Raw genomic sequence first — 27,493 nt, 5'->3', positions numbered from 1 at the left:
GTGCTTGTTTTGTTTTCCTTTCTCTTTGAGATCATAATACGCCTTTGGATGTGTGTTTTCTGCCCCCTAGTCTAAACTTTGGCGTGTTTTTCAGGTGCTGATATGTTTTAAACATGAGTGGAGTGGGTGAGAACTCACTTGAGCCGCTGTGCTCGGACCGAAAGCGCAAACTCTCTACATGTGACGCACCAGGACAAGGGTGAGATATTTGAAGTGCACTGAAGACTTGCAGTATTTCAAGTCTTTAAATGTTTTTTCTTCTTTAAAACTGCATATGTGTGTATTGTTTTTATCTACAGATGTGATAAGCGCAGGAGGGAGCAAGAGAGCAAGTATATCGAGGAGCTGGCTGAGCTGATTTCGGCCAACCTCAGTGACATCGACAGCTTCAATGTCAAACCAGACAAATGTGCCATCCTTAAAGAGACAGTGCGCCAGATACGACAGATCAAAGAGCAAGGTACACATCTGCTCGAATGGCTCTTTTACATATCAGTCTGTGAAAATATTTACTAAACCCACAGTGCAGGGAAGTGGGTGAATTTCCTCGGTTTTATAAAACGCCGCCACCTGGTGGCAGGTGGAATACTGTCACTGCAGTCTGACCTCCTGCTAGAGTGAATGTTTGTAACTGTGTAACACTAGGGCTGGGCGATTAATCGAAAAGTAATCGAAATCGACATTCAGAACCTATAATCGATCAAATTTTTCCTGGTCAATTATTTCAATTAGTCACGTAAGAGTAATTTTATTTAGAAGAGATACTGCTTATTTTCTACTTTTAATATGTATTATTATTTTATAAATAATTTAATTGCAAGTTATTTATTTTCACTAATTTAAGAAAAATGTGACTTTTCGTTTTAAGCAATGTGTGCTTTAATTTCAGTTGTTCAACACTGATGTTCAATAAATAATCATAGATAGTAGTTAGTGTGTGCACCCTTCATTCAAAAATCTCTCACTTGTAATATGTGAGCATATTTACTGTACAAAACTTGTCAGTGAACTATGAGGGCAAAAAAAAAAAAAATTTTAATATAATTTTATAAATGAATAAAATAATCGTTCATTAATCGTAATCGGGTTAAAATGTTCAATTAATCGAGATTTTGATTTTAGGCCAAATCGCCCAGCCCTATGTAACACCTTTGCTGGTTTTGTCTAATATGTGACCCTGGACCACAAAACCAGTCATAAGGGTCAATTTTTGGAAATTGACATTTGAAAATATAAATAAGCTGAATGAATAAGCTTTCCATTGATGTATGATGTAGGACAATATTCGGCCAAGAACCAATTATTTGAAAATCTTGAACCTGAGGGTACAAAAAAAACCCGAAATATTGAGAAAGTTGTCCAAATGAAATTCTTAGCAATGCATGTTACTAATCAAAAATTAGGTTTTGATATATTTACGGTAGGAAATTTACAAAATGTCTTCATGGAATGTCATCTTAATATTCTAATGATTTTTGGCATATAAGAAAAATCTATAATTTTGACCTATACAGTGTATTGTTGGCTATTGCTACAAATATACCCGTACTACTTAAGACTGTTTTCTTGGTCCAGGGTCATATATAGTTTTTGACATTAAAAAAATCTTATAGAAAGATGTAAAATTGTTAACTTAATTATCATAATTTTAGATTTTGAGGTGTATTTTCTACAATTCTAGTCCTGTGTTCATTTTTCTCATAATTATATATCGCATTCAGAACTGCAGTCTGCACAAGTTTGTTGCGTGAGACAGGCCTATACATGTCTTTTTTCATTTGGACTATAACCCGGAGTTCACACAGTGAAACGATGAATAGGCGTTGGTGTTTATTCTTCCTTATTTGACATTCCATTGGTTAATAGTGTCTCACGGGAATGAAACCTACAAATCTACAGATCAAAATAAACACATTTTTCTGCTGTTCCCTTGCTATTATACTCTATAATATATGTTCTTTCACCAAGTGTTGAGACAAATACAGTGGAGATTAAAATTAGAGAACAACCTATAATTTCCTAAAAGTTAAAGTCACTGCTTAGTCCTATTTCAAGTTATCCTAACACAAGAGATTGATATTTCATCAATTATTTGTATTCTGAAGCACAGTATAAAACACCTAAAAGAGATATTTGAAAAAGAACTCTGATCAATATTAGAGAACACTTAGAGATGCCAAGTTATTAGGCTGCTCTAAGGTGACTGAAACCTTGCGACAGGAGGATGTCCGAATAAAGGCCATTGCAAAAATCCAAATCTGTGATTTCTCAAATATTGCAGGTTTACAATGACACTAATTCATTCAAGTCCATGCAAGTTTATTTTTCTAAAATGTTTCTAATATGTGGTCTCTATTCACACGACTCACAGGTAAAAGCTCATGTGGCGATGATGATGTCCAGAAGGCGGACGTGTCCTCAACTGGTCAAGGGGTCATCGACAAAGACCATCTGGGCCCTCTGTTGCTGCAGGTGAGATTAGAGACCTAAAGGGTCAACAGTCGCCAAAAGCTCATTTGCTCATTTCTCATGCTTCTTGCCAGTTATAATTTAAAGTGTTTTATAATAATAATTCTGAATCTCTCTCTTTCTCTGTCAGGCTCTGGATGGGTTTTTGTTTGTGGTGAGCCGTGAAGGCAGCATTGTGTTTGTGTCCGATAATGTGACTCAGTACCTGCAGTATAAACAGGAAGAGCTGATCAACACCAGCATCTACAACATACTGCATGAGGAAGACCGAGAAGAACTGCATAAAAACCTGCCCAAAAACAATGGTATTTATGTCAATGTATATCTTTTAAGTGAAAGTTGCTCTTTAAAGGGATAGTTCACACAAAAAAGACTCTTGCTGTCTATGGAGGGTCAGAAAGCTCTCAGATTTGATCAAAAATATCTTAAGTGTTCAAAAGATGAACAAAGGTCTTTCAGGTTTGAAACAACATGAGGGTGAGTAATTAATGACAGAATTTACATTTTTGGGTGAACTATCCCTTTAACTTTTTTGCAAAAATAAGCATATAGATATAAGTCATGAAATCATGACAGTAAGTGTCACGTGAGCATCATTCATCACATTTTTGTATGTATGTATTATAAGGTCCCAACAGTGTGTCATGGGGCGGTGATGCCTCTCGTCAGAAGAGTCACACATTTAACTGTCGTATGCTGGTCAAGTTCGGCCATGGCGGTCCTGGAGGTGAAGAAGGCACTGGTGGGCCTCGCTACGAGACCATGCAGTGTTTTGCTCTCACACAGCCTAAAGCAATGATGGAGGAAGGAGAAGGTCAGTAGTACATTTATAATTTAGCATTTCAATACTGGTATACAGAGTGAGGTCTATATATTAGCGCTGCTTTATTAATTAAAGTGCTGTTTAAGTATTAAAAGTGTTTTCTTCTTTCTATCCATCAGATCTGCAGTCTTGTATGATTTGTGTAGCACGGAGAGTGACTGCAGTGGAGAGGACCGAACGATTCAGCACTAGACATGAACTATCAGGTAACATTTATTACAGTGCCATTTTAGGTCAATGTTAAAACTACTAATAAAACATTATTTGATTTTGTCTACAATATTAATTAAAATGACTCAAATTCTAAATATTGTAAAGGTTTGGGATCAGTAAGATTTTTTTTAATTTTTTTTAAAGAATTCTCTGCATTTACTTGATCAAAAATACAGAAAAACGAATATTTTTGAATTATATTACAGTTTAAAATAATGTTTTTCTATTTTAGCAAAGCTGAATTTTTAGCATTATTACTCCAGTCTTCAGTGTCAAATAATCCTTCAGAAAACATGCTAATATGCTGATTTATTACTCTTACTATCAATGTTGAAAACAGTTGTGCTGCTTAATATTTTTTTGGAATCTGTGATTCTTTTTTTTTCAGGATTCTTTGATGAATAAAAAGTAAAAAAGAACAACATTTATTCAAAATAGACGTCTTTTCTATCAGACTAAGTCTTTGCTATCACTTTTTATCAATTTAACATTTCTTTCACAAAAAAAAGAATAAAACATTACTGACCGCAAACTTTTAAATGATAGTCTATATTGTTACAAAATAATTCTCTCTTTTTTTTTTTTTTTACTTTTTTTTTTACGTTTTAGTTTCCAACAAAATATTAAGCAGCACAACTGTTTTCATCATTGATAATGAAAGTAATAAATTAGCATATTAGAATGTTTTCTGAAGGATTATTTGACACTGAAGACTGGAGTAAGGATGCTGAAAATTTAGCTTTGCATCACAGGTATAAATAAATAATATTTTAAAATATATTAAAATAGAAAAACATTATTTTAAACTGTAACATAATTTAAAAATGTTAGTTTTTCTGTATTTTTGATCAAGTAAATGCAACATTAATAATAATAAATCAGCATATTAGAATGTTTTCTGAAGGATTATTTGACACTGAAGACTGGAGTAATGATGCTGAAAATTTAGCTTCGCATCACAGGTATAAATAAATAATATTTTAAAATATATTAAAATAGAAAAACATTATTTTAAACTGTAACATAATTTAAAAATGTTAGTTTTTCTGTATTTTTGATCAAGTAAATGCAACATTAATAACAATAAATCAGAATATTAAAATGATTTCTGAAGGATAATGTGACACTGAAGGCTGGAGTAATGATGCTGAAAATTTTACACTGAAATAATATTTCACAATATTACAATTTCTGTTTTTTGTTTAAATAAATGCAATCTTGATGAGCATAAAAATTTCTTAAAAAAAAAAGACTTAATCTTACTGACCCCAAACTTTTGAACAACAGTGTATATATACCACATTATATGAAATTCATCAGATATTGTGGAAGTCCGATAAAACGCATTACATTTTAGAACTTTCTACAGCATATTGCAATTTTATTCACAGTACATATTGAAAAACTTCAAAGGAAAACTTGAACAGAAGACAAAAACGATGAAGTGAAACTTACATAGTCAGGTGTAGTACCACAACTGAGCGTGTTCGTTTGACCACAGGTAAACTGATCGAGATCGAGCAGCAGAGTTTGTTGCACACCACCATGCGTCCTGGCTGGGAGGATTTAGTACGCAGGTGTATGCAGATGTTCCTGCATCGCAGTGAGGGTCAGCCCTGGTCCTACAAGAGACACTTTCATGAAGGTATGTGGTTATACACCTGCAAGGATCTTTTCTCAGATTGAATCTTTATTCATTTAAATATGTAAATTGCTCCATGTACTTAGACAAATTACACTGAAAGACAAAATGGAAGTGTGAATTCTGAAACAAGTTAATATGGCAGAAATGAAAACATGCTGCTCAAGTGCTGCTTTTGCATGCGGTGTAAAATGGGTTTGACAGATTGAATACATGTTTTATTAATGTTGTTTGTATTCTGCTTCATTTCAGCATATGTTCATGGTAGAGCAGAGACTCCACCCTATCGGTTTTCTTTGTCAGACGGCACTCCAGTAACGGCACAAACGCGCAGTGAGCTCTGCCGAAACCCTGTCTCCAATGACCCGCTCACTTTTCTCTCTACTCATCTTCTGCAGAGGTTTGTTCCCCTCTAGTTATACACTGTGGTTTACATGAAAATACCTCTGTTCTCTTCGCATTTTCTTACATTTCAGTCTCTTCACACAGGGAGCAAAACGGATACAGACCCAATCAGGGTGGTGTAATGCGATCAGTTATGGGCAATGCCAATCCGAATGCCCAAATGGGCATGGGTAATACAAGAGGCTATGGCATGAATGAGCAAGGTCACATGGGACCCAGAGGGGGAGCTATGTACGGCCCAGGGAACAGGATGAATCAGATGAACCCGATGCATCAGATGAATCAAATGAACCAGATGAATTCAATGAATCAAATGAATATGAATCAGATGAATTGCATGAATCAAATGAGCAGTATGAATCAAATGAATCAGATGAACTCCATGAATCAGATGAACTCTATGAATCAGATGGGCCATCCTGGCATGAATCAGCACCAGCAGGGACAATTTCATGGCAGTGGCTATGGAATGGGCATGACAAGTCCCTCCCAAGGAAGTCCTGGTATGAATCCTGCTCAACAGAATCTCATGGGGTCGCCACGGATAAGAGGGAGTCCTAAAATGGGTGCAAGTCCCTTTTCGCCTGGAGGTAAGTGTCCTGTTTTGCAGTTTAGATTAGATTGATGGAATATTAGGCCTGCAGAATCTACAGTTCTACACATCTCAAGCACCTTGGATATTCATTTTTTTAGGAGTTCAAACACGTACAGCTAAAACCCTATTGAATTTGTTAGAATGGTCACAAATCATAGGTCTCCACGTAAAACTGATCGTGCAGACCAAACCGTAAGTCATAGAGACTTGAAACTTGGAAGGATGGTAGTACTCACAGTACCGACAACGTCACCAAGGCTCGCCCCAATCAGCCTGATGGGGGCGCTACAGTTATCAAAAGTACGAAAAGTTATGTCGTCGGAATCCTTGGCTCACACTGGACAAAACGCATGAACAGAAAACGTGAATTTTCTGGTATTTTTTGGATTTTTGGCAAAACCTACTTTTGCTGACTAGTCCTAGGTTTTTCACCTGATCGGAACCAAACCAGTGCAGAAAGATTCTCTGCAAAGCGAATATGAACAATTATAAAAAAAAAAAAAAGTAGAATTTTCGACTCACCGTCGCAAAGGGATGCCAAAACTTTTAGTAAAATGCCTATAACTCCTGAACAGAATGAGATATCTTCGGCAAACTCGGAACACTTATGTAAGAGCTCAATATGAGGTTTCAGGATAAAAGTCGCGAGCTTGGCATCTTAAAAACATAAAAATGGCTATACTTACGCAAACATTTGTCCTATCAGCATGAAAATAGCTGCACACGGTCTTGGTCCGAAGTGCCACAAGTGTCTATAAGGACATTTACGTATCTCAAAAAAGCTTTGCCTCTAGAACCACTGCTGTCAATCAGATTGTTTGTTAATTGATTAAGAAAATGTAAAAAAAAAACAAAAAAAAAACTAGTTACTCAATCTAGAAAAAAACTAGAAAAAAGGTCATGACTCTCTAGGTCAATAATTATCCAAAAAAAATTTAAAACATTTAGTAAATGACCCTGTCTGAATTTATCCAAAATCTTATAAAGCCTAAAGGAAAACTTAAAACAAAAAGCTGGTGAGCCCATGCGACAGGTGATTCTAAACAAGATGCAAAGTTTTAAGGAGATCAGACCACAGTTGGCGCTATAACAGCTGGTGCTATAATGATCATAAAGGTTACAAAACATAATATTCCTATGGTAAATTACCTGTATTTGCAAAACAAGGCTTGCTACGTAATGTCTTTTTCCATATGTGCTTAAATGCCTTAAAGCACTTGAACTCCAGTAATCGCTGCTTGCAGCTATTTTAAATATGTTTTCAGAGTCTACTGGCCTAATGGAATATACTAGTTGTTTTGTGTTTATTAGTGCTAAATTTGACAATGATTTTCTCAAGATTTTGCTTTTTTTGGTTTCACAGGCATGCACTCTCCCATGGGTCCTGTAGGTATGGGCGGCAGTGGTGGATCTTCTGGTCCATCAGTTGGGAACACCTTCTCCAACAGTTCTTTGAATGCTCTCCAGGCCATCAGCGAAGGTGTTGGCTCTTCTCTACCTTCAGCACTCAACTCACCTGCCCACAAATCTGACAGCTCTCCAAGCATCAACTCGACCCAGTCCAGTCAGCAAGGCCAGACAGGCAACAACAAACCCGGTGCTGGTGATTCCAAGAGCCCATCGAGTGCTCACAGCACAGGGTTAGATCAGCAACAGGCTTCGTCATCGGAGACCACAGATAAACCGGACAGTCAGTCCAGCAAGGACGGTTCCACTGGTGCAGAAGTCAACCGAAGAGTCCCTGACGGAAAGGGCCACAAGAAGTTACTTCAGTTGCTCACATCTCCAACTGAAGAGATTGGGATTGGCACTGGTGGACCTGTCCCAGGTCGTGCCTCCACTCCAATGGGTCCCGACTCAAAAGAGGCGGGAAGTGGCATGATGAGTCCGTCATCGACGGGAGTGTCCTCCTCATCTGGTTCATCATCGGGGAATAACGTCAATCAGCAAGGCTCGGGAGGAGTGTCGTCCACGGCTTGTCCCAGTGGCCATCACAGCTCTCACACCTTACAGGAGAAACACAAGATACTCCACAAGCTTCTTCAAAATGGTAACACACCCGACGAGGTGGCTCGCATCACAGCTGAGGCTACTGGTAAGGCCTCTCTTGGTGCAGAGCTCCCAGGCGCTGAGGGGAGGAATCTTGATCTCAAGCAGGAGCAGCACAGTCCGAAAGAAGGAAAAAAGCCACAAGCCCTTCTTCACTACCTCCTCAATAAGGATGACTCCAAAGAACCCAATGTAGAGGTCAAGCCAAAGCTGGAGGAGCTGGAAGGGAGAGGGGCCACTGGAGGGCAGGGGTCAGGGGTCACAACCTCCAATTCTAACAACCATGAGGGCAAAGTCAAGATCGAACCATCCGATGAGGTATTTACGGTTAATTTATAATTAAGTACTTTTCATGTTGGGTTCATTCTTCTATACTTTTCAAGACCACATTAGTTCTATATTTGGGGATTAATTTAATAATAAATATACTGGTAAATATGTTTTGAACAAAATAAAAAAATGCATTATCCAGAATAAATATTTCCTGATAGTTTACTCACCCGCATGTCATCCAAGATGTTCTTGTCTGTCTTTATTCAGTTGAAAAGAAATTAAGGTTTTTAAGGATAATATTCCAGGATTTTTCTCCATATAGTGAACTTCAGTGGACGCCAACAGATCAAGGGTCTAAATTGCAGCTTCAATGCAGCTTCTCATTTTCTGAAAAATAAAGATGTATATGCAAATTTTTACCACAAATGCTCGTCTTGCACTACATGGACTTCAGACATCACATGGTCATGTTGAAAAGGTCACGTGTGACGTAGGAGGAAGTGCCAACCCAGTGTTTACAAACATGTTCAAAAAGTCAAACATGCTTTACAAAAAAGATAAAACAACAATGTTGGACGATTTTAAAGCTGGGAGAGAAAATGAGGCTAAGTTTTTTGGCCCTACCTTATCTTTTTGGATCAAAGTACAAGTACAAAGTACAAACACATAAAGAACTACCCTCACATAAACTTTCCAACGTGATTCCGCAAAGAGTGAAGTGGAGCTAGTGCAAGATGAGCATTTGTGGTTAAAAAGTATATCTTTTTTTAGGTAATGGCACTTCGTTTTGCTAGGTAAGACCCTTATTCCTTGGCTGGGTTCGTGTAGAGCCTTTTGAAGCTGCATTGAAACTGAAATTTGGATCTTCAACCTGTTGATCCCTATTGAAGTCCACTATATGGAGAAAAATCCTGGAATGTTTTCCTCAAAAACAATTTCTTTTCGGCTGAAGAAAGAAAGAACATCTTTGGTTACATGGGGGGGAATAAATTATTAATTTTTATTCTGGAAGTGAACTAATCCTTTAAATTAAACAAAAGTGACTGTAAAGATTTCTATTTCAAATAAAAATAGCGTGGTTTCCCACATATTGTATTATATTTCACATATAATATTAAGCAGCACACCTGTTTTCAGAACTGATAATAACAAATCAAAACCAAACCAGCATATTAAAATGGTTTCTGAAGGATCATGTTACTCTGAAGACTGGAGTAATGATGCTGAAAATTATATTTTGAAGCATAATAAAATGGAAAATGGTCATATTAAATTGTAATAAATATTTTTTTGTAATATATGTTTACATTGTATTTTTGGTCAATTACTTTTCAATATAATATTATAATTAATTATATTTGAAAAACATATATACATTATTATCAGAATTATTTATTTATTATTCTAACTTCAATCCTTTGTTTTGTTTTTCCAGCTGGATAACTTAGAGAGTATTCTCGGAGGGCTGAGGAATTCTGGTTCTGGAATGTTTGCTGATTCTGGAACTGGTGGGACGGATGGGGGCAATAAGCAGGGCAATGGACCTAACAGCACCGCACATGGTAAGTCACAACACCTGGAGGGTCTCAAAGTCCAAAAAATGTGACTAGATAACATCATGTAAAGATTATTAGAAAATGTACTGGACAAAACCAGTCATAAGGTTTTTTTTAAATTGAGATTTATACATCATCTGAATAAATAAACTTTCCATTAATGCATGGCTTGTTAGGATGGTATTTGAAAATCTGGAATCTGAGGGTGCAAAAAAATCTAAATATTGAGAAAATCATCTTCAAAGTAGTCCAAATGAGTTCTTAGCAATGCATATTACTAATCAAAAATTAAGTTTTGATATTTTTTACGGTAGGAAATTTACCAAATATCTTCATGGAACATGATCTTTACTTAATATCCTAATGATTTTTGGCATAAAAGAAAAATTTATAATTTTGACCCATACAATGTATTGTTGGCTATTGCTACAAATATACCTGTGCTACTTAAGACTGGTTTTGTGGTCCAGAGTCACATATATTTTCTATATAAGGTAACGACTGATGACCATGTGGATAACCAAAAAAATCTGTCTTTTTTTTTTACCTTAATGCAAATTGTATGCATTATTGTGTGTTCCAGACCGGGAGGGTGTTGGTATGGGCTCTGGTCAACGTGTGCCCTTCCAGAGGGCCGTGTCTGTCGATGGTAAACCCCTGAGCGGGCCAGGCATGACGGGAAGAAGGAGCGCTCCTTCTTCTTTAGTCAAACAGGAGCATCCTGACAACCCGATGGGCATGGGTGGGTCTCTTATATTTTTAACTTTTGACATTAACCATTAACATTAATCTTTTATATGTAACTCTATTGCCTGGTTTCACAGACAGGGGTTAGGTTAAGCCAGGATTAGGGCATAGTTCAATTAGAACATTTAAGTGTCTTTTATAAACCTTAGAAAATAACATTACTTGTTTGCATCCTGAGACAAAACAGTATAACTGTGACATATTTTAAGATCAGCCAGTGTAAGTTTCTTTAAGTTAAAACAGCTCAGACATGCATTTTAGTCTGGGACTAGGCCTAAGCCTTGTCTGTGAAACTAGTGCTAAAACTCAACATAAATTCATTCTTTAGCTGAATTATCATTATCAACATTATCAACTTGCTTTTCCCAGGAGGTCCAAACAGGCCAATGGGAATGCCCAATCGGCCCCCCATGGCAGGTGCTGGAGATTGGGGAATGTCTGGCTCTGGCAGTCCTGTCGGACACCCAGGTATGGGTCGTGCAGGCATGGACCACAATCCTAAGAGCATGATGGGAGGTCCCATGGTTAACCGATCGAACAGCGTTCCTGCAACCAGATCCATGTTGCAGCAGCAGCTGATGGAAATGGGTAGGTTGTATTAATTCAAAATAACTCGCAGTGAAGCTCTTATAACTGGTAGCACATCAAATTAAATCTTCCAAACTATGTGATATTGTTTTTGCAGGGCCTTATGAGGTAGGAATGGGTATGAATTCGTTCGGTGGGCAGGCACCTCCACCACAGTCCCCTTCATGGCCAGACGGTGGGATGGAAATGGGGGGAGCACCAACTGCAAGCAGGTAACATAAATGAAAAAAGTACTAGACAGTAAAATATACAGTTGCCAAAAGTTTGCATACACCTTGCAGAATCTGCAAAATGTTAATTACCTACCAAAATAAAAGGGATCATACAAAATGCATGTTATTTTTTTTATTTAGTACTGACCTAAATAAGATATTTCACATAAAAGATGTTTACATATAGTCCACAAGAGAAAATAATAGTTATAATAGTAGAGTTTGTTTTTTTTGAGTCCCTTGTTTGTCCTGAACATTTAAACTGTCCGCTGTTCTTCAGAAAAGTATTACAGAAGGTACAAACGCTCACTGATGCTTCAGAGGAAAACAACATGCATAAAAAGCCGGGGGAGAAAACTTTTGAACTGATTGGAATAAAGTTTTTTTTTTTTTATTATTTTGCCTAAATATAATTTTTTTTTATTTAGTAATTAATTGACCTAATCTTCAAATTCAAAAAGTTTTCTGAAGCATCAGTGAACATTTGAACCTTCTGTAATAGTTGCATATGAGTTGCTCAGTTGTCCTCAGTGTGAAAAGATAAATCCCAAAATCATACAGTCATTGTTGGAAAGGGTTCAAATACACAAAATACTGAAAAACCAAAGAATTTGTGGGACCTGAAGGATTTTTCTGAAGAACAGCAGGCAGTTTAACTGTTCAGGACAAACAAGGGACTTATGAACAACTATCACTAAACAAAAAAAACACAGCTGTGGATCATTCAGGTAACAACACAATATTAAGAATCAAGTGTATGTAAACTTTTGAACAGAGTCGTTTTTATAAATTCAACTATTCTCTTGTGGACTACATGTAAACGTCTTTTATGTGAAATATCTTATTCAGGTCAGTACTAAATAAAAAAAATTGCATGCATTTTGTATGATCCCTCTTATTTCGCTAAAATAATTAACATTTTGCAGATCATGCAAGGTGTATGTAAACTATTGACTTCAATTGTATATTCTTTTATGTGCATGTTAAGATTAAGATGAAATACATTCATCTTGTTTTAAAGACATTTAGATGGTTTTTACACACGAAAGTCAATAACGTCCTCTTCATCTGCTTTTTATGTATCAGGCTGCCGTTTAATAACTCTCTGGATGAACTTCTGGTCCCTCCGTCTACCACTGAGGGTCAGAGTGATGAGCGAGCTCTGCTGGACCAGCTGGACTCTCTACTCAACAACACTGACGTCATCGCTCTGGAGGAGATCGACCGTGCCCTTGGCATACCAGAGCTCATCAACCAGGTACCCAGCTGATCTGCTTCATGTAACCGATGCGTTCAGTTTCTAAATCACAATCCTCAATACTGTGGCGTTAAATATGTTAGAGCTGCTGTCCAGTCACATTCACTGAAAACCACCATCTTGCTATTTTCTCTCTTTAGGGTCACAGTTCAGACCAGCCCCCTCCGACAGACCATTTCTCTGGTCCTTGTCCTGGACCTGACTCGTCTATGGGTATGGACCCCAAGGGCATGTATGGGCAGGGCTACCCGGGGCCCCCTACCATGGGGATGCAGGGCGGATATGGCCGTGGTCCCAACCCTGGTCCTGGACCTGGACCTGGTCCTGGTCCTGGTCCCATGCCAGGGCAGACTGCAGCAGCTTATAACCCCATGATTAGTCAGATGAACCAGCAGGGTGGTTTTCCCGGAATGGGCGGTATGGGCGCTATGCATCCTCGTGCTAATATGACAAGGCCTCGGATGGGGAATCCAACCAGATATCAGCTCCAGCAGAGACTGCAGGGACAGCAGGTGAGCAGCTATGCTGCAATAACACTCAACTTACAATTTCTGCAAAAGACACAAGTATGAGTGATCAATGAGGAAGTGTAATCAATTAATGTAATATTAAAGAGTTTGCCGAAAAATGAAAATTCTGTCATTAATTTAACTTCAGAACGCTATTTTTGATGAAATCAGAGTCTTTCTGACCCTTCATAGACAGCTACGCAACTGACATGTTCAAGGCCCAGAAAAGTAGTAAGGACATTCTTAAAATAGTCCATGTGACAGCAGTGATTCAACTGTAGCCATTTATACTACCAATATTCATACTATATAGAACGTTATATTTTAGCACGTTTTATTTTAACTGAATGCGATTTCTGATGGAGCTTGGGGTGCCACTTTAATGTAGTTAAAAAATGACATTTACTTGCATACATTTTTTTTTCTAATGTGAGCATTTTTATGTAGCTTAACTACAGTCAAACCAAAATTTATTCAGACACCTTCAGCATGTCTCACATTATCACAGTTTATTCGCCATAGTTTAGAAAATGGTAATAAAACATGACAAGAACTCAGAGTTAAACTGATCTTGATAATCACAAATGAATTACAGTCAAACTAAAATGTATTGAGACACCTTCCAAATTTCTCACAATATCACTGTTTGAACGTCAGTGATAGAAAAGAGTCAGAACAAATTCATCTTGATAATGTCATAACTCTGATAAAAAGGTATGTATAAAACATGGTCAGGTCAAGTGTCAGATTAAATTAGTAAAGTCCACTATTTAAGTAAATGAAGTAGTCCACTCTATGAAGAATTTTGGGGTTTAATATGTCAGTTTACTTTATTTTGCTATCTTCATTTGCATAAATGAACTATAGTTTCCTGCACCCACAAGTAAAAAAAATTCAAACATTATATCTGGTGTCTGAATAATTTTTGGTTTGACTATGTATGGAAGCAAAAAATGGAAATAGGTTGCATTTTTGAGGACTCCATTTAAACATCATTTTTCAAACAGTGATTATTGTAAATGTGTGTGTATATATAGTGAAAATATTGTAGCTTTAAACATTTGGTAATAACTATTGAGTAATAAATATTAGTTCCCAAAAATTCTTCTTAATTTTAAATAACAAAAGTGTTAATATTTGTTCAGTAATATATTTCTTTACAAATTTAGCTCTACAATTTCAGTGGTTTAAATTCAAACAAAAATTAGTTTAAATTAAAGTTAAATCATATTTTTTAAACATGCATTTTAGGTTCTAAATGAAACTTGCAATCCTATATCCAGCACAAGTAATGACATTTACATGATCATTTTATTATACTGATTAATCTGTAACACTTAACAGTAAGTTAACATTAGTTAACTCATTTAGTTAACATTAAGATTGAACAATAATTCTACACTATGTTAATATTACTTTCAACATTTTACTAATGTTTAACATTAGTTAATGCACCTTGAACTAACAATGAACTGCATTTTTATTAACTAACGGTAACAGATTAATAAATGCCATAATAAATATATTTTCATTGTTTGTTCATGTTAGCTAATACATTATTTAATGTTAAAAAATGACCCCTTATTGTAAAGTGCATTGCAACCCTTCTCTAATGAATGATTACTCAAGCATTTATCAAAACATTTGAATATTCCTTTGTTGCAGTTTTTGAACCAGAGCAGACAGGGCATGGGGATGAGGCCAGATACCAACCCTGCGGGAAACCCTGGCATGAGACCTAGCATGCAGCCAGGCATGGGCGGCCAGGTACCTTTTCATCTTTTGATGGTATCTGAAGCCTTATACATGTTCGTTGTCTCTATTTAATATCATCCTTCCTTTATCTTTCAGCCTGGTTTTCTGAATGCTCAGATGATGGCCCAGCGCAGCAGAGAAATGATAACTCTTCAAACAGAGGTTTGTTGTGTGAAATTGTGTATATGATACTTAACCTCCATTGAAGTATAAGACTGATGCAGCAAATCATAACCAGTGTTCTATCTAAAATAGTTTCAACCCTTCCAGACGTTAACCATTGCTTTCTCCTTTTCTCCAGATGAGAAGACAGAGGATGCAGATGATGCTGATGCAACAGCAGCAGCAACAGCAGCAGGTTGCAGCTGGAGGTTTCAGTCCCCCTCCGAATGTCACAGCTCCCGCAGGAATGGACACCCCTATGGGAGGACCGCCAATGAACCAGCCTGGCCAGCAGCCCTTTAACTATGGTGGCAGTTATGGTAGGCTAGATATCATAATGAGACAAGTTGAATAACAGAATTTCGATTTGCTTGGATTTTTTGATTCCTATATTCAATCGACTGTCTTGTTGCTTACTTGTAAATGTCTCTGTGTTGTGATTCCAGGTATGGGCCAGCAGGGGGATCCTTCATTTGTGGGAACAGGCAGCAGTCCTCCTAATACTATGATGTCTGGTCGAATGGGTGGCCCTCAGAATCCCATGATGCAACAGCACCCTCAGAGCAATCCAATGTACCAGTCTGCAGAGATGAAAGGCTGGGGACAGGGGCCCATGCCCATGAATAAGTAAGTAATGTCAGTGAATACTAATAATAGTACTAATAATAGTTAAAGAACAAAAAAAATCAGTTTTAATATACTTTAAAATATAATTTATTTCTGTGATGCAAAGCTGAATTTTCAGCATCATTACTCCAGTCTTCAGTGTCACATGATCCTTCAGAAATCATTCTAATATGCTGATTTATCAATATTGGAAACGGTTGTGCTGCTTAATATTTTTTTGGAACCTGTAATACTTTATTCTTTGATTCTTAGATGAATAAAAAGTTATTCAAAATACTATCACTATTATTTTTTTTTTATCAATTTAACACATCCTTGCTGAATAAAAGTGCTAATTTCTTTAAGTAGAAAAGAAAAAAATGTACTGACCGCAAACTTTAAATGAAAGTGTATGTTGTTACAAAAGATTTCTATTTTAAATAAATGCTGTTGTTTTTAACATTTATTCATCGAAGAATCCTGAAAAAGGTATCACAGGTTCCCAAACAAATATTAAGCAGCACAACTGTTTCCAACATGATAATAAATCTGCATATTAGAATGATTTCTTAAGGATCATGTGACACTGAAGACTGGAGTAATGATGCTGAAAATTCAGCTTTGCATCACAGCAATCAATTCTATTTTAAATTATATTAACATAGAAAACCACTATTTTAAATTGCAATCATATCTCACTAAATTACAGTTTTTTTTTCTGTATTTTTAATTAAATGATTGCAGCCTTGATGAGCAGAAAAGACTTCTTTAAAAAAACATTAAAAATCTTACTGATTCCAAACTTTTGAATGGCAGTATATATATTGTAGTGTATAAAGCAGTGTTTACATTGGTAACTATTACTGAAATAAAAATATAAAAAACTAATAAAAAAGACAACAACATAACTTTTAAAAAATTACAATAAAGAATAAAAGTAAAAAAATAAAATCAGTAAATACTAATATTTTAGTAGTGAACCTAAATTATTCTAAAATGAGATTGGTGTGGAACACTGTGCTAAATAAACACAAAATTTTTTAGACAAATAGTGAATTAATTGAACTTGTCAGTCACAATATTAAACATTAATTCATGTTTTTTAATAACAGTCACTAACTCATTCTGCTGTTTTATCCGTTTCCTAGTTCATACTCTCAGCAGCAGCAATATTCCCAGCAGGGGGCGCCAGGACAGTACGGAGGAATGATGATGAATGGTTCCATGCAAGGGGGTGTAAATGGCAACGGTGCAGGGCAGATGGCCCCAATGCAGGGCCAGATGGGCATGAACGCCATGGGCATGGGACGCATGCCAATGGGACCTGATCAGGTACAGATCAAATTAAAATTGCTGAACATTTACTCGCCCTAAAACCATCCAGTATATACAGTCAAGCCTGAAAATTCTGACTTAACGTTAGTTTTATTCAACCTGCAAGTTTTTTTTGACTGGAAATGACACAGGCTTCTCCCAAAAGATACCAAGACGATGTACAAGAGGCATCACTGTGGAAAAAAAATATTTCTTAGCTTTTATTTATATTTGAACAAAAAGTGGCATGTCCAAAATTATTCATACCCTTTGCAGACTGTCACAGTCTATGGGCAAATCCAAAGTTCTATTCCATTCCAAATAGTCCAAGCTGTTCTAAAGCATCCTAATTACCCTGATTCATTGGGAACAGCTGTTTTAATCAACTCAACAGGTGAAAAACAGAAGCTCTCTGCTGTTGGTTTGTGGACAGTCATGGCTAAGACAAAGGAGCTCACTGAGGACCTGCGGCTGCGCATTGTGGCTGCTCACAAGTCAGGAAAGAGCTATAAGACCATATCTAAATGTTCTGAAGTTCCAGTGGCTACAGTGCAAAGTATTATTCAAAAATACAAGACGTTCCGCACTATGAAAAATCTCAGAGGACGTGGTCGGAAGCCAAAAGTGACACCTGTGCTGGCCAGGAGGATAGTGAGAGAGGTAAAAAAGAATTCAAGGATCACCACCAAGGCCATCCTGATGAATCTGGACTCTGCTGGTGGAACATCTCAAGGCAGACAGTCCACAGACATTGCACACCGCTGGGTTCCACGGACGCAGACCAAGGAGGACACCACTTCTCCAGATAAGGCACACAAAAGCCCGCTTGGCCTTTGCAAATGCTCATCTGGACAAAGAAGACGACTTCTGGTCTTCTGTTTTATGGTCAGATGAAACAAAAATTGAATCGTTTGGCCACAATGATGTAGCCTTCATTTGGCGTAAAAAAGGAGAAGACTTCAACCCTAAGAACACCATCCCCACTGTCAAACATGGTGGTGGAAACCTATTGTTTTGGGGGTGTTTTTCAGCCGGTGGACCAGAGAACATAATCACAGTAAACGGCACCATGAAAAAGGAGCAATACATCATAATTCTCAACAACAACATCAGGCAGTCTGCAGAGAAACTTGGCCTTGGGCACCAGTGGACATTTCAGCACGAGAACGACCCAAAACACACAGCAAAAGCAGTGAAGAAATGGTTAACAGACAAAAACATTAACATTTTGCAGTGGCCCAGCCAGAGTCCTGACTTAAATCCAATTGAGAATCTGTGGAGGGAGCTAAAGATCAGAAAGGGGCAAAGAGACCATCCAAAATGAAAGATTTCATCGCTAAAGATAAATGGGCAAAAATACCAGTGGAGACGTGCAAAAAGCTGGTCAGCAAATTATAGGAAGCGTCTGATTGCTGTAATAGCCAATAAAGGCTTTTCTATTGATTATTGAGAAGGGTATGAATAATTTTGGACATGCCACTTTTTGTTCAAATGTAAATAAAAGATGGGTAATATTTGTTTCCACAATGATGCCTCTTGTACATTGTCTTATTATCTTTTGGGAGAAGCCTGTTTCATTTCCGGTAAAAAAAAAACAAAAAAAAAACTTGCTGGTTGAATAAAAGTAACTTTAAGTCAGAATTTGCCAGGGGTATGAATAATTTTGGGCTTGAATGTAGATGAGTTAGTTTCTTCATCAAAATAGATTTGGGGAAATTCAGCATTACGCCACTTGCTCACCAATGGATCCTCTGTAGTGAATGGGTGCTGTCAGAATAAGAGTCCAAACAGCTTATTAAAAACATTACAGTAATCCACACAACTCCAGTCCTTCAATTAATGTCTTGTAAAGTAAAAGAAAATGCATTAAAAGATGTAATATGTGTCTTTTACTTACCTGTGCCTGTATGTTGTGTGCTTTACAGAAGTACTGCTGAGGCAATGAGCTATCTGTGTCAAAGCTGGATTCGAACTCGGACTCACACATCAGTCCAGTGAGGAAATGTCAACATAAAGCTGTAAAATCCGCCTCGTAGAGAAGAAACCACTGGAAATCTCCAGTGAAACCTTGACTGAGAGCGAGAGAAAGACATGGAAAGGGAAAGAGAGAGAGAGAGAGACTCAAGCCTTCTCTGTGGGCTTCTTTCTGAATACGCCCAGTAGCGAGCGCAGCAGGCTCTCTCCTGTCCCACATGGCTGTACTGCAGTACACAACATAACCACCAGGGGGATCAGAGTAGGAACGGTTGTGGTACAACTCGACAGTGTGGGGGAGCACTTTATTTTAAGGCTAGTACGGAAAAGGATAGTTGCAATATATTTCTTGCTTTTCTAGCCTTATAGAACGATTATGTGCATATTGTCTATTTTGAATTCGTTTCAGACAAGTTTTAATGAAAACCGTGGGAATTGTAAGCACCAGAACTTCATCACTGACGCATATCAAAGCAATAATCCTCCTCTCAAAGCCACCGGCTCCAAGTGTTGTGTCAACAAAAAGCAAATGGTACTGCAGTATTAGACAGGACTTTTTTTCTTTTTTTTTTCTTTTTTTTTTGTGTGAATAAGATTGGAATTGTAAATACTGTATGCTACATATGTATCATACATGCTTTTACTACATTACTTTTTTTGCACAGAGTTTGGGCCCGGTTAGGTCCATCTTATCTATATTTTAGGTCAATACTGCTCTGGGTTTTACATCTATTTTAAATTTTTCAAAGGGAGAAAATATTTTATTTTTATCTTTTCCGGCACAGCCTCTTTTTCTTTTCTTTTTTTTTTCGTTTCCTTTCAACAGTGACCGCCATTATGTTCAGATGGCACTTTTTCTAAATGTTCGACATTGGAAATGTTATGCAGTGACGGTTTCATAATTTTATTATCGTTTCCATTTGTTGTTCTGAGCGAAAAAATGGTTTTTAGATGATACGCAAAGATGATGTTTTTGCTCTTTAAGCTAGCTCTTATTAAGAAAAAGAACTCACTTTCTCACTGTATCATACTGTCGGTTCTTCAGAAATCTACCTTTAAGAAACATGCACAATCCAAAGATATTTTTTCAGTCTTTTTCTGATTTCTCAAGTTTGACTACAGAAATGTATCCATTTATATATGTTTTTGCGCAAACGCGCTGAGTAAAAGGTACATATCATACGAACATATTACTACATATTATGATTTTGTACTATATACTGTATACATACAAAACCAAGTATACCTGTTTATTTTTGAGGCCAGTTAATATTTTAGCAGTATTGTCTGTGCTTTCGGAGGGTTTCTCTATCATGCGGTTTATTCGTTCTTCAGTTTAAGTTTTGTAAGATTTTGATGATTATGAATATCTACAGAACTGCCAAGACAACACACCTCATTTTGAAACTTTTCTTAAACCACTTTTAAGAGCCTCTCGGATGTGCTTTTTAAAAGTATGAGTAATAAGGAATCCATTTCTGTAGTGCAGTGATCCTCGGCCGCTTCATTAGTCCAGTCTTGACCATTAAGTGACTTCAAATAATGCTGATTCCCAGGTGCGGGAATCAAATACAGTGGGAAACTAATAATAAGTCGGTCTCTTCAGTCTTTTCAGGAAAGCAACACTATCATTTGTGTTCGTTTCGCTAGGTTACTGTTGATTGATTGTGACAAAGTCTATTTTGAAATGATAATTCCGGGAAATCGAGGTTATTCTGGTGTGCTTTCAGAACTGGTTGACCGAGGGGTGTGAACATGGAAGATAAGCTCACATTTTACAGGATGTAAATTACAATACACTTAATTATTTTGCTTGATGTTGATATTGTTGTAAATAAAAGTTCTATTTAAACGTGACACATGTATGTGCCTACTTATTTATTTTGAGCATTCAGAAGTAAACGGTATGAAAATGTATAAAAGTAAATTAAGTTTTATTTCTTTTCTTTTTCTTATTTTTGTATTTTACGGGGTTCCCACACTGTCAAAAGTTTTCACCAGATTCAACTTAAAAACCTAAGTTCAGCAGTTGCCTTAAGTTTTTAAGTTAAATCAGCTTAAAACTACAAGTCATTTTAATGTATTACAATAAAAATGAGTTGATTTAACTTGTGAGTTTAAATGACTTAAGTTGATTTAACTTAACATTTTAAGGCAGCTGCTAAACTTAAGTTTTTAAGTTGAAACTGGTGAAAACTTTTTACACTGGTCATGGAATTTCTGGAATATCATGTCATTTTAAAAGGACTATTCCAGACATTAAAAGTCTTTTTTTTTTGTCCAAGTCATGGAATATCACAGATTTTGGTTTGTTGCTTTAAAATTCAGTTTCCATTTTCTGGACCACAAAACCAGACACACTGTAAAAAGTTTTCACCAGTTTCAACTTAAAAACTTAAGTTTTCAGCTGCCTTAAAATTTTAAGTTAAATCAACTTAAAAGTGCAAGTCATCTGAACTAATTTTATTGTTGTGAGTTGAAATTACTTGTAGTTTTAAGTTGATTTAACTTAAAATTTTAAGGCAGCTGATGAACTTAAGTTTTTAAGTTGAAACTGGGGAAAACTTTTTACAGTGCATAAGGGTCAGTTTTTTAAAATTGAGATTTATACATCATCTAAAAACTGAATAAATAAGCTTTCCATTGATATGGTTTGTTAGAATCGGACAATATTTGGTCGAGACACAACTATTTGAAAATTTGGAATCTGAGGGTTCAAAAAAATCTTAATATTGAGGAGATCGCCTTTAAAGTTGTCCAAATAAAAATCCTTAGCCAAGCATATTAGTAATCAATAAATTACATTTTGAAATATTTATGGTAGGAAATTTACAAAATATCTTCATGGAACATGATCTTTACTTAATATCCTAATGATTTTAGGCCTAAAATTTATCATTTTGACCCATACAATGTGTTTTTGGCTATTGCTACAAATATAACCGTGCTACTTAAGACTGGTTTTGTGGTCCAGGGTCACATTTATCAAAATGTAATTTTTTTAAATCATTTTATTTAAGGTTTATATTTATTTAAGGTTAGGCTAGTTTTCAGCTCCATTTTTTTGCCTTTCGGTTTGTCAACTGGCAGTCACTTAGGTCAAATGCAGTCACCAGGCTTTACCTGTTAACTAAGGCAAAATTGCACACAAAATGACCACTTTAGGTATTAAAAATAAACTAAATTTGAAGAAATAAAGACTGAATGATGAGTTTGATGACAAACAAAAACTCCTTCAGAGCGTTTAACCCCTAAAAGCATAAAAACCAAAAAATAATATTTCTGTAGAAATGGTACAGAAAAATATCAAAGTGCAGTTAATAGGTAAGCGGGAAAAAAGTAGTGTGTATGTTTGTTTTTTGTACTAAAAACATCTGTGAAGAAGTAAATAAATCTTGCAAATGGATGGATCCATTCACTGTAGGTCATGGAAATTCAGCTTTTTTTGTTTCGTGAAAGTTAGGGAATTTGACATTTGGCTTAGAATGGGAACCCTGATTTTATGTTTTCTTTTTTTTTTTTTTATTACTGTTTTTAAATGTCTACACTGCCATTTAAAGTTTGGGATCTGTAAGATTTTTAATGTTTTAAAAGAAGTCTCTTATGCTCATCCAAGTTACATTTATTTGATCAAAAAGAAGTTATATTATGAAATATTATTGCAATTTATTTTAATATACTTTAAAATGTGATTTGTTCCAAAGCTGAATTTTCAGCATCAATACTCCAGTCTTCAGTGTCACATGATCCTTCAGAAATCATTCTAATATGCTGATTTATTATCAATGTTGGAAACAGTTGTACTGCTTAATATTTTTTTGGAACCTGGGATTAAAAAAGGTTAAATAAAAAGTTTAAAAGATCAGCATTTATTCAAAATATACATTTTTTTTACAGTTCTTTACTATCACTTTTTATCAATTTAACACATCCTTGCTGAATTAAAAACATTCTTTTTTTAAGAAAGATAGAAAAGGTTTACTAACCCTAAACTTTGAACTGTAGTGTATATTGTTACAAAAGATTTCTTTTTTAAATAAATGCTGTTCTTTTTAACATTTTATTCATCAAAGAATCCCGAAAAAGAATCACAGGCTCCAAAAAATATATATATTAATATTTCCAACAATAATAATAAATCAGCATATTAGAATGATTTCTGATGGATCATGTGACACTGAAGACTATAGCAATGGATGATGAAAATTCAGCTTTGCATCACAGGAATAAATTCTATTCTTTAAAGTATATTAAAATAAAATATACACTATTTTAAATTGCAATTATTTTTCACAATATTACAGATTTCTCTGTATTTTTAATCAAATAAAAGTAGCCTTCATTAGCAGAAATGTGTTCTGTAAAAAAAAAAAAAATCTAACTGATCTCAAACTTTTGAACGGCAGTCAGTATATGTAATTCTATGAATTATGTTTTAGTTATTTATGTTTTTATTTTATAAGTTCAACTAAATAAAAATGAGAAATTTTGCCTTGACAATTAACTGAAATAAAGTTAATGTATTTATTTCAAGTAAAAAAAAAAATTAATGGTTTCAGTTTTAGTTAACTATAATATTCCTGGCCAAACTTGGTCAAAATAAAAATGTCTTCAAAATATAGTGAAATATTCTTTTTATACCAAAAAACAAAAACAGGATATTAAGAAAAAATCACGTTCCGTGAAGATATTTTGTACATTTGTACATCAAAACTTAATTTATGATTATTAATATGCATTGCTAAGAACTTGATTTGGACAACTTTAAAGGCGATTTTTTTCAATATTTGGATTTTTTTGCAGATTCCAGATTTTCAAATAGTCGTATCTCAACCAAATATTGTCATATCCTAACAAATCATACATCATTGGAAAGCTTATTTATTTGTATAAATCTAAATTTCCAAAAATTCACTCTTATCAACAGGTTTTTTTTTAGGGTTAGTACACTTGCTTTTTTTCTGAAGCTGTAAATAAAACAGATTATTGGCGTTGTTTTACAAGAAAATACTTTTTTAGTTTTTCAACTTCAAATTGTAACATTTAACGCTATGTCACTTGCCATTCTTTGTTATTATTTGTGGAAATTTACAAGCAACTTCTCATTGAAAACTGTTTCCACACAAACTCTTTCAGGGTAGAATGTGGAGTTTTGTAAACATCATCTCCAAACTCTTCAAGTGGCTCAAAATGACTTTAAATGGAGAATTTAATTAATTTACCTTTATCTAAATACCTCAAAAAGTTTCTGTGAAGGTTATGGTAGGCTACAAAAAATATTGTTAGTTAAAAATAAACAGTGGTCATAATAAGTCGGCGGAAAGTCTTCATAATACCAACGTAAATGTGTTTGGGATGACGTGAAAGTAAAGTAACCGTGTTACCACAGAGAGGCGCTAGATGCTAAAATGTCCAGCTTCACAGCTACAAAACGAACTTTATCCTTGAAAGGGGGACTGTCTTCAACCTCATTATTAAAAGGGCGTAAATAGCATCCAATGACAACAATGAGCATAAGGATTTACCAAAAACGGATTTAGCCTACAGATTATCCATCACTTTTCCTGTCAAATCTGTTTGAGAGTCTGAGAGAAGTTTCAGTAAACATACATAGACTAAACGTCTGTTAATTAACATAAAATTACCTTAATTTACAGGGGAAACTCTTACAATTAATTTCAAGTAGGCCTATTTCACACTGGCCCAAAAAAAACACAACGTTCCTTTCGCCTCTTCTTTTAAAAGCGTTAGTGGAAAAGTTGGCTGTAGTGTGTGGCGCTATGTTTAAATGCGCTAGGTTCTTATTAAAAGAAGCTTTCGTTGTAGTATGTGGGAAACTATACAGAGGGAGTGAGAGTTCCTTGGCGGCGTTCCCGGCCCATCTGCAGCCCGGGCTTGCGGATTACTGTTTGTTAATGTTTCAATCAGCTGTGTGCCGAGGAATGTGGAGCGATTTAACCTGAACTTCCCCAGGTGTGCGGCGGCGCCGCTCAGTCTGCGCCCTCCCCTGCCCTTGGCACAAAGCGATCACACAAACACAATCACACACACTGGCCGAGCCGCACATCGCGAGGCCTGCAGCTGCGCGCATCACACCGCAGGGAAATGAGAAAAACATTGCACCAGGGAGACGGAATAAATCTTATAACGAACTGCCTTTTTCTCGGAAAACACTTAACCCTTCCGTTACCCGCCTCCTAAATACTGGGATGCTTAAAACGAAGCCGAATTAAAGACTTTCCAACGTGTTTACAAATATCACAAGCTAAAAATAACCTTAATGAATAAACGAAGCAATCTTTAACCAACAAAAGCTAGTTTAATACATTTTAATTATTTTATTCAATCAATGTAATGCGACTTTAATAAACCCATCATCCATCCTATTCATATTTTAAGACGTTTACATTTATGTTGGTGTTTGTTTATATGCTATTCATTGTGTCAATTTAGTTAGCCTATATTTATTAGATATAGCTTTAAACAATCGATATTAACGTTTTGTTAAGCTATTGTTAGGCTATGTGTTAACAATAACAAAGTAACCCATTAAATAGTATAACTGATTTATAGTTTTGTTTGGATTAAACGTTAGTCTGAAGTGATACATTCACTTTCGAATTACTGAAATATATCAAGTTTAAATTGGCAAGTCACTGTAGTGACAAGTGTCAAGTTAAGTATTAGCAAGGATGTTGTAACATGTTACAACTAAATATTTAATGTGTTTGCAAGGCTAAATGACCTCTAACCTTCTGAGATTAGCTCATTTTAGGTGTCAGTAAAACTAAACAGCACTTATTTTGAATAGTCACACAGAATTCTCAATTCATTCCATTCATTACCACACACACAGAAATTGATCAAACAAGTCAGATATACGTCTCATTTTCTTGTTTTAATTAAAAAACACAATATACATTGTAAAAAACACAATAAGGCGTTCACATCATATGTCATTGTAATATACAATACATTCTTTCGCTCAGTAATCTGAGAAAACTTTACAACAAAATAGACATTGTTCTAGAAAAAGTTATCAAAACATTGGAGAAACTTTGACCGAGAGGGAAATGCGTGAACTGTAAGTGAATAATCGCCATGGATTCCACAGCTAACACACATCGATATGTTTGGGAAGATCTCTGAGAGACGGTCACACTTCACTTCTCATGTCCACGGGTTTTTGTGACTCTCTACTGAAAGTTTGTTTTCCTCTACAACAGGAGATGGAGATTCTCCCAACACAGTTCAAGGCGTCACGGCGGTTCTGGTCCATCATCACCGCAGCGCACCTTGTTCGTTCTTCGCGACGCTTCTTCGATCAGTTGACTTGAAACCGGGAGCATCAACTTTAACGGCACATGATTCTGTCGTCTGAACAGCCATTCTGCAAAACAAGAGAGGAAACATCGTGAGTCAGGTCATTCAGACATGCTGGTTATGAAAACAACATTATGTTAATCACCATATAGGCTATCATTTAGACGATATTTACCTCAACAGAAATGCTGGCCAGTTCCGCGTTCAGAGTCGTGAGCGGAGTTCTTGGAGCGGAGCTCTGGTTCTTCTTGCTATCCAGCTCCACCTGCAAGTCCCAGATGTAATCAATAACGTGCTGCAGGATCTCCACCTTGCTGGCTTTCTTGTTGGTCGGTAGCGTGGGCACCAGCTCTTTCAGTTTGCTGTAGCAGCTGTTCATGTCCTGCAGAAACATGGTCATCTGCTCGTCCAGCAGCGGAATCTTGCATTTGGAGATGGCCAGGCTTTGGTCAGAGAGGCAGCGGACAACATCTTCGCCTCCAACTTTGCTGCTCTTCAGCGCGCAGGTAGGTCCCACAACTTTCATTTTGGCTGGCTGTAGAAGTTGACGCTTAAGTCAAAGAGAATGAGTTGAAGAGATACGCTCGTACTCCGTTAGGCTCTTGAGTCGACGAGAGTGCGATGACAGTTCACCACATGCTTTACAGAGCCGAGTTGTTCGGTATTTAAAGGATGTCGGGGCTTGTGGGCGTCACCAAACACTCGTGTTTGCAGGCGCGAGCCAATAGGGTTGCACTAGAGTCGGTGGCTGAGCCAATCACAACGCGGCTCTGTTATCGCAGTTACAATATGCTTGGGGGATGGTGTTACAAATGGAAACAAATGTGTCTTCTGCGAATGATCTGTGGATATCCAGCTGTCTGTGCACTCCACAGGTGAAGCAGACAGATCAAGCAGAGGGTGGGGGTGGTCGAGGATCAACAGGCAACAGTTATTACTTTCAAATGAAACAAGCTTTCTTCGTATGTGGGCTGCTTCAAGACACAAAGCGCACTGTAAAATGTTTCATCAGCATCTTTG

At 36.3% G+C, this 27,493-nt stretch overlaps 2 protein-coding genes across 2 annotated transcripts in view; one reads left to right on the top strand and one right to left on the bottom strand.

The window, feature by feature from the left end:
* The window catches only part of ncoa3 (nuclear receptor coactivator 3), a 52,217-nt gene extending 31,210 nt beyond the window's left edge, over positions 1-21,007 (top strand). The window contains exons 2-23 of the mRNA XM_073825785.1: positions 95-199; positions 300-460; positions 2,372-2,472; positions 2,600-2,774; positions 3,098-3,283; positions 3,412-3,498; positions 5,007-5,150; positions 5,400-5,547; positions 5,637-6,142; positions 7,511-8,514; positions 9,905-10,031; positions 10,609-10,767; positions 11,142-11,360; positions 11,458-11,572; positions 12,659-12,830; positions 12,971-13,342; positions 15,005-15,106; positions 15,191-15,256; positions 15,396-15,576; positions 15,703-15,883; positions 17,011-17,194; positions 19,102-21,007. Coding sequence (XP_073681886.1) covers positions 114-199; positions 300-460; positions 2,372-2,472; positions 2,600-2,774; positions 3,098-3,283; positions 3,412-3,498; positions 5,007-5,150; positions 5,400-5,547; positions 5,637-6,142; positions 7,511-8,514; positions 9,905-10,031; positions 10,609-10,767; positions 11,142-11,360; positions 11,458-11,572; positions 12,659-12,830; positions 12,971-13,342; positions 15,005-15,106; positions 15,191-15,256; positions 15,396-15,576; positions 15,703-15,883; positions 17,011-17,194; positions 19,102-19,113 — 4,488 coding nt within the window. The 5' untranslated portion in view covers positions 95-113 and the 3' untranslated portion in view covers positions 19,114-21,007. The remainder of the gene's footprint in view (positions 1-94; positions 200-299; positions 461-2,371; positions 2,473-2,599; positions 2,775-3,097; positions 3,284-3,411; positions 3,499-5,006; positions 5,151-5,399; positions 5,548-5,636; positions 6,143-7,510; positions 8,515-9,904; positions 10,032-10,608; positions 10,768-11,141; positions 11,361-11,457; positions 11,573-12,658; positions 12,831-12,970; positions 13,343-15,004; positions 15,107-15,190; positions 15,257-15,395; positions 15,577-15,702; positions 15,884-17,010; positions 17,195-19,101) is intronic.
* Positions 21,008-26,029: 5,022 nt separating this feature from the next.
* Positions 26,030-27,108, bottom strand: id1 (inhibitor of DNA binding 1, HLH protein). Its single transcript, XM_073825976.1, has 2 exons — positions 26,649-27,108; positions 26,030-26,540 (listed from the first exon to the last, which is right to left on the bottom strand). The coding sequence occupies exons 1-2, from the start codon at positions 26,997-26,999 to the stop codon at positions 26,505-26,507; spliced, it is 387 nt and encodes a 128-aa protein (XP_073682077.1). The 5' UTR covers positions 27,000-27,108; the 3' UTR covers positions 26,030-26,504.
* Positions 27,109-27,493: the final 385 nt, after the last annotated feature.

This window comes from Garra rufa, chromosome 20 (assembly GCF_049309525.1).
Source record: "Garra rufa chromosome 20, GarRuf1.0, whole genome shotgun sequence".
Classification (NCBI taxonomy): domain Eukaryota; kingdom Metazoa; phylum Chordata; class Actinopteri; order Cypriniformes; family Cyprinidae; genus Garra; species Garra rufa.
This window is presented reverse-complemented; position numbering and strand designations above follow the sequence as displayed.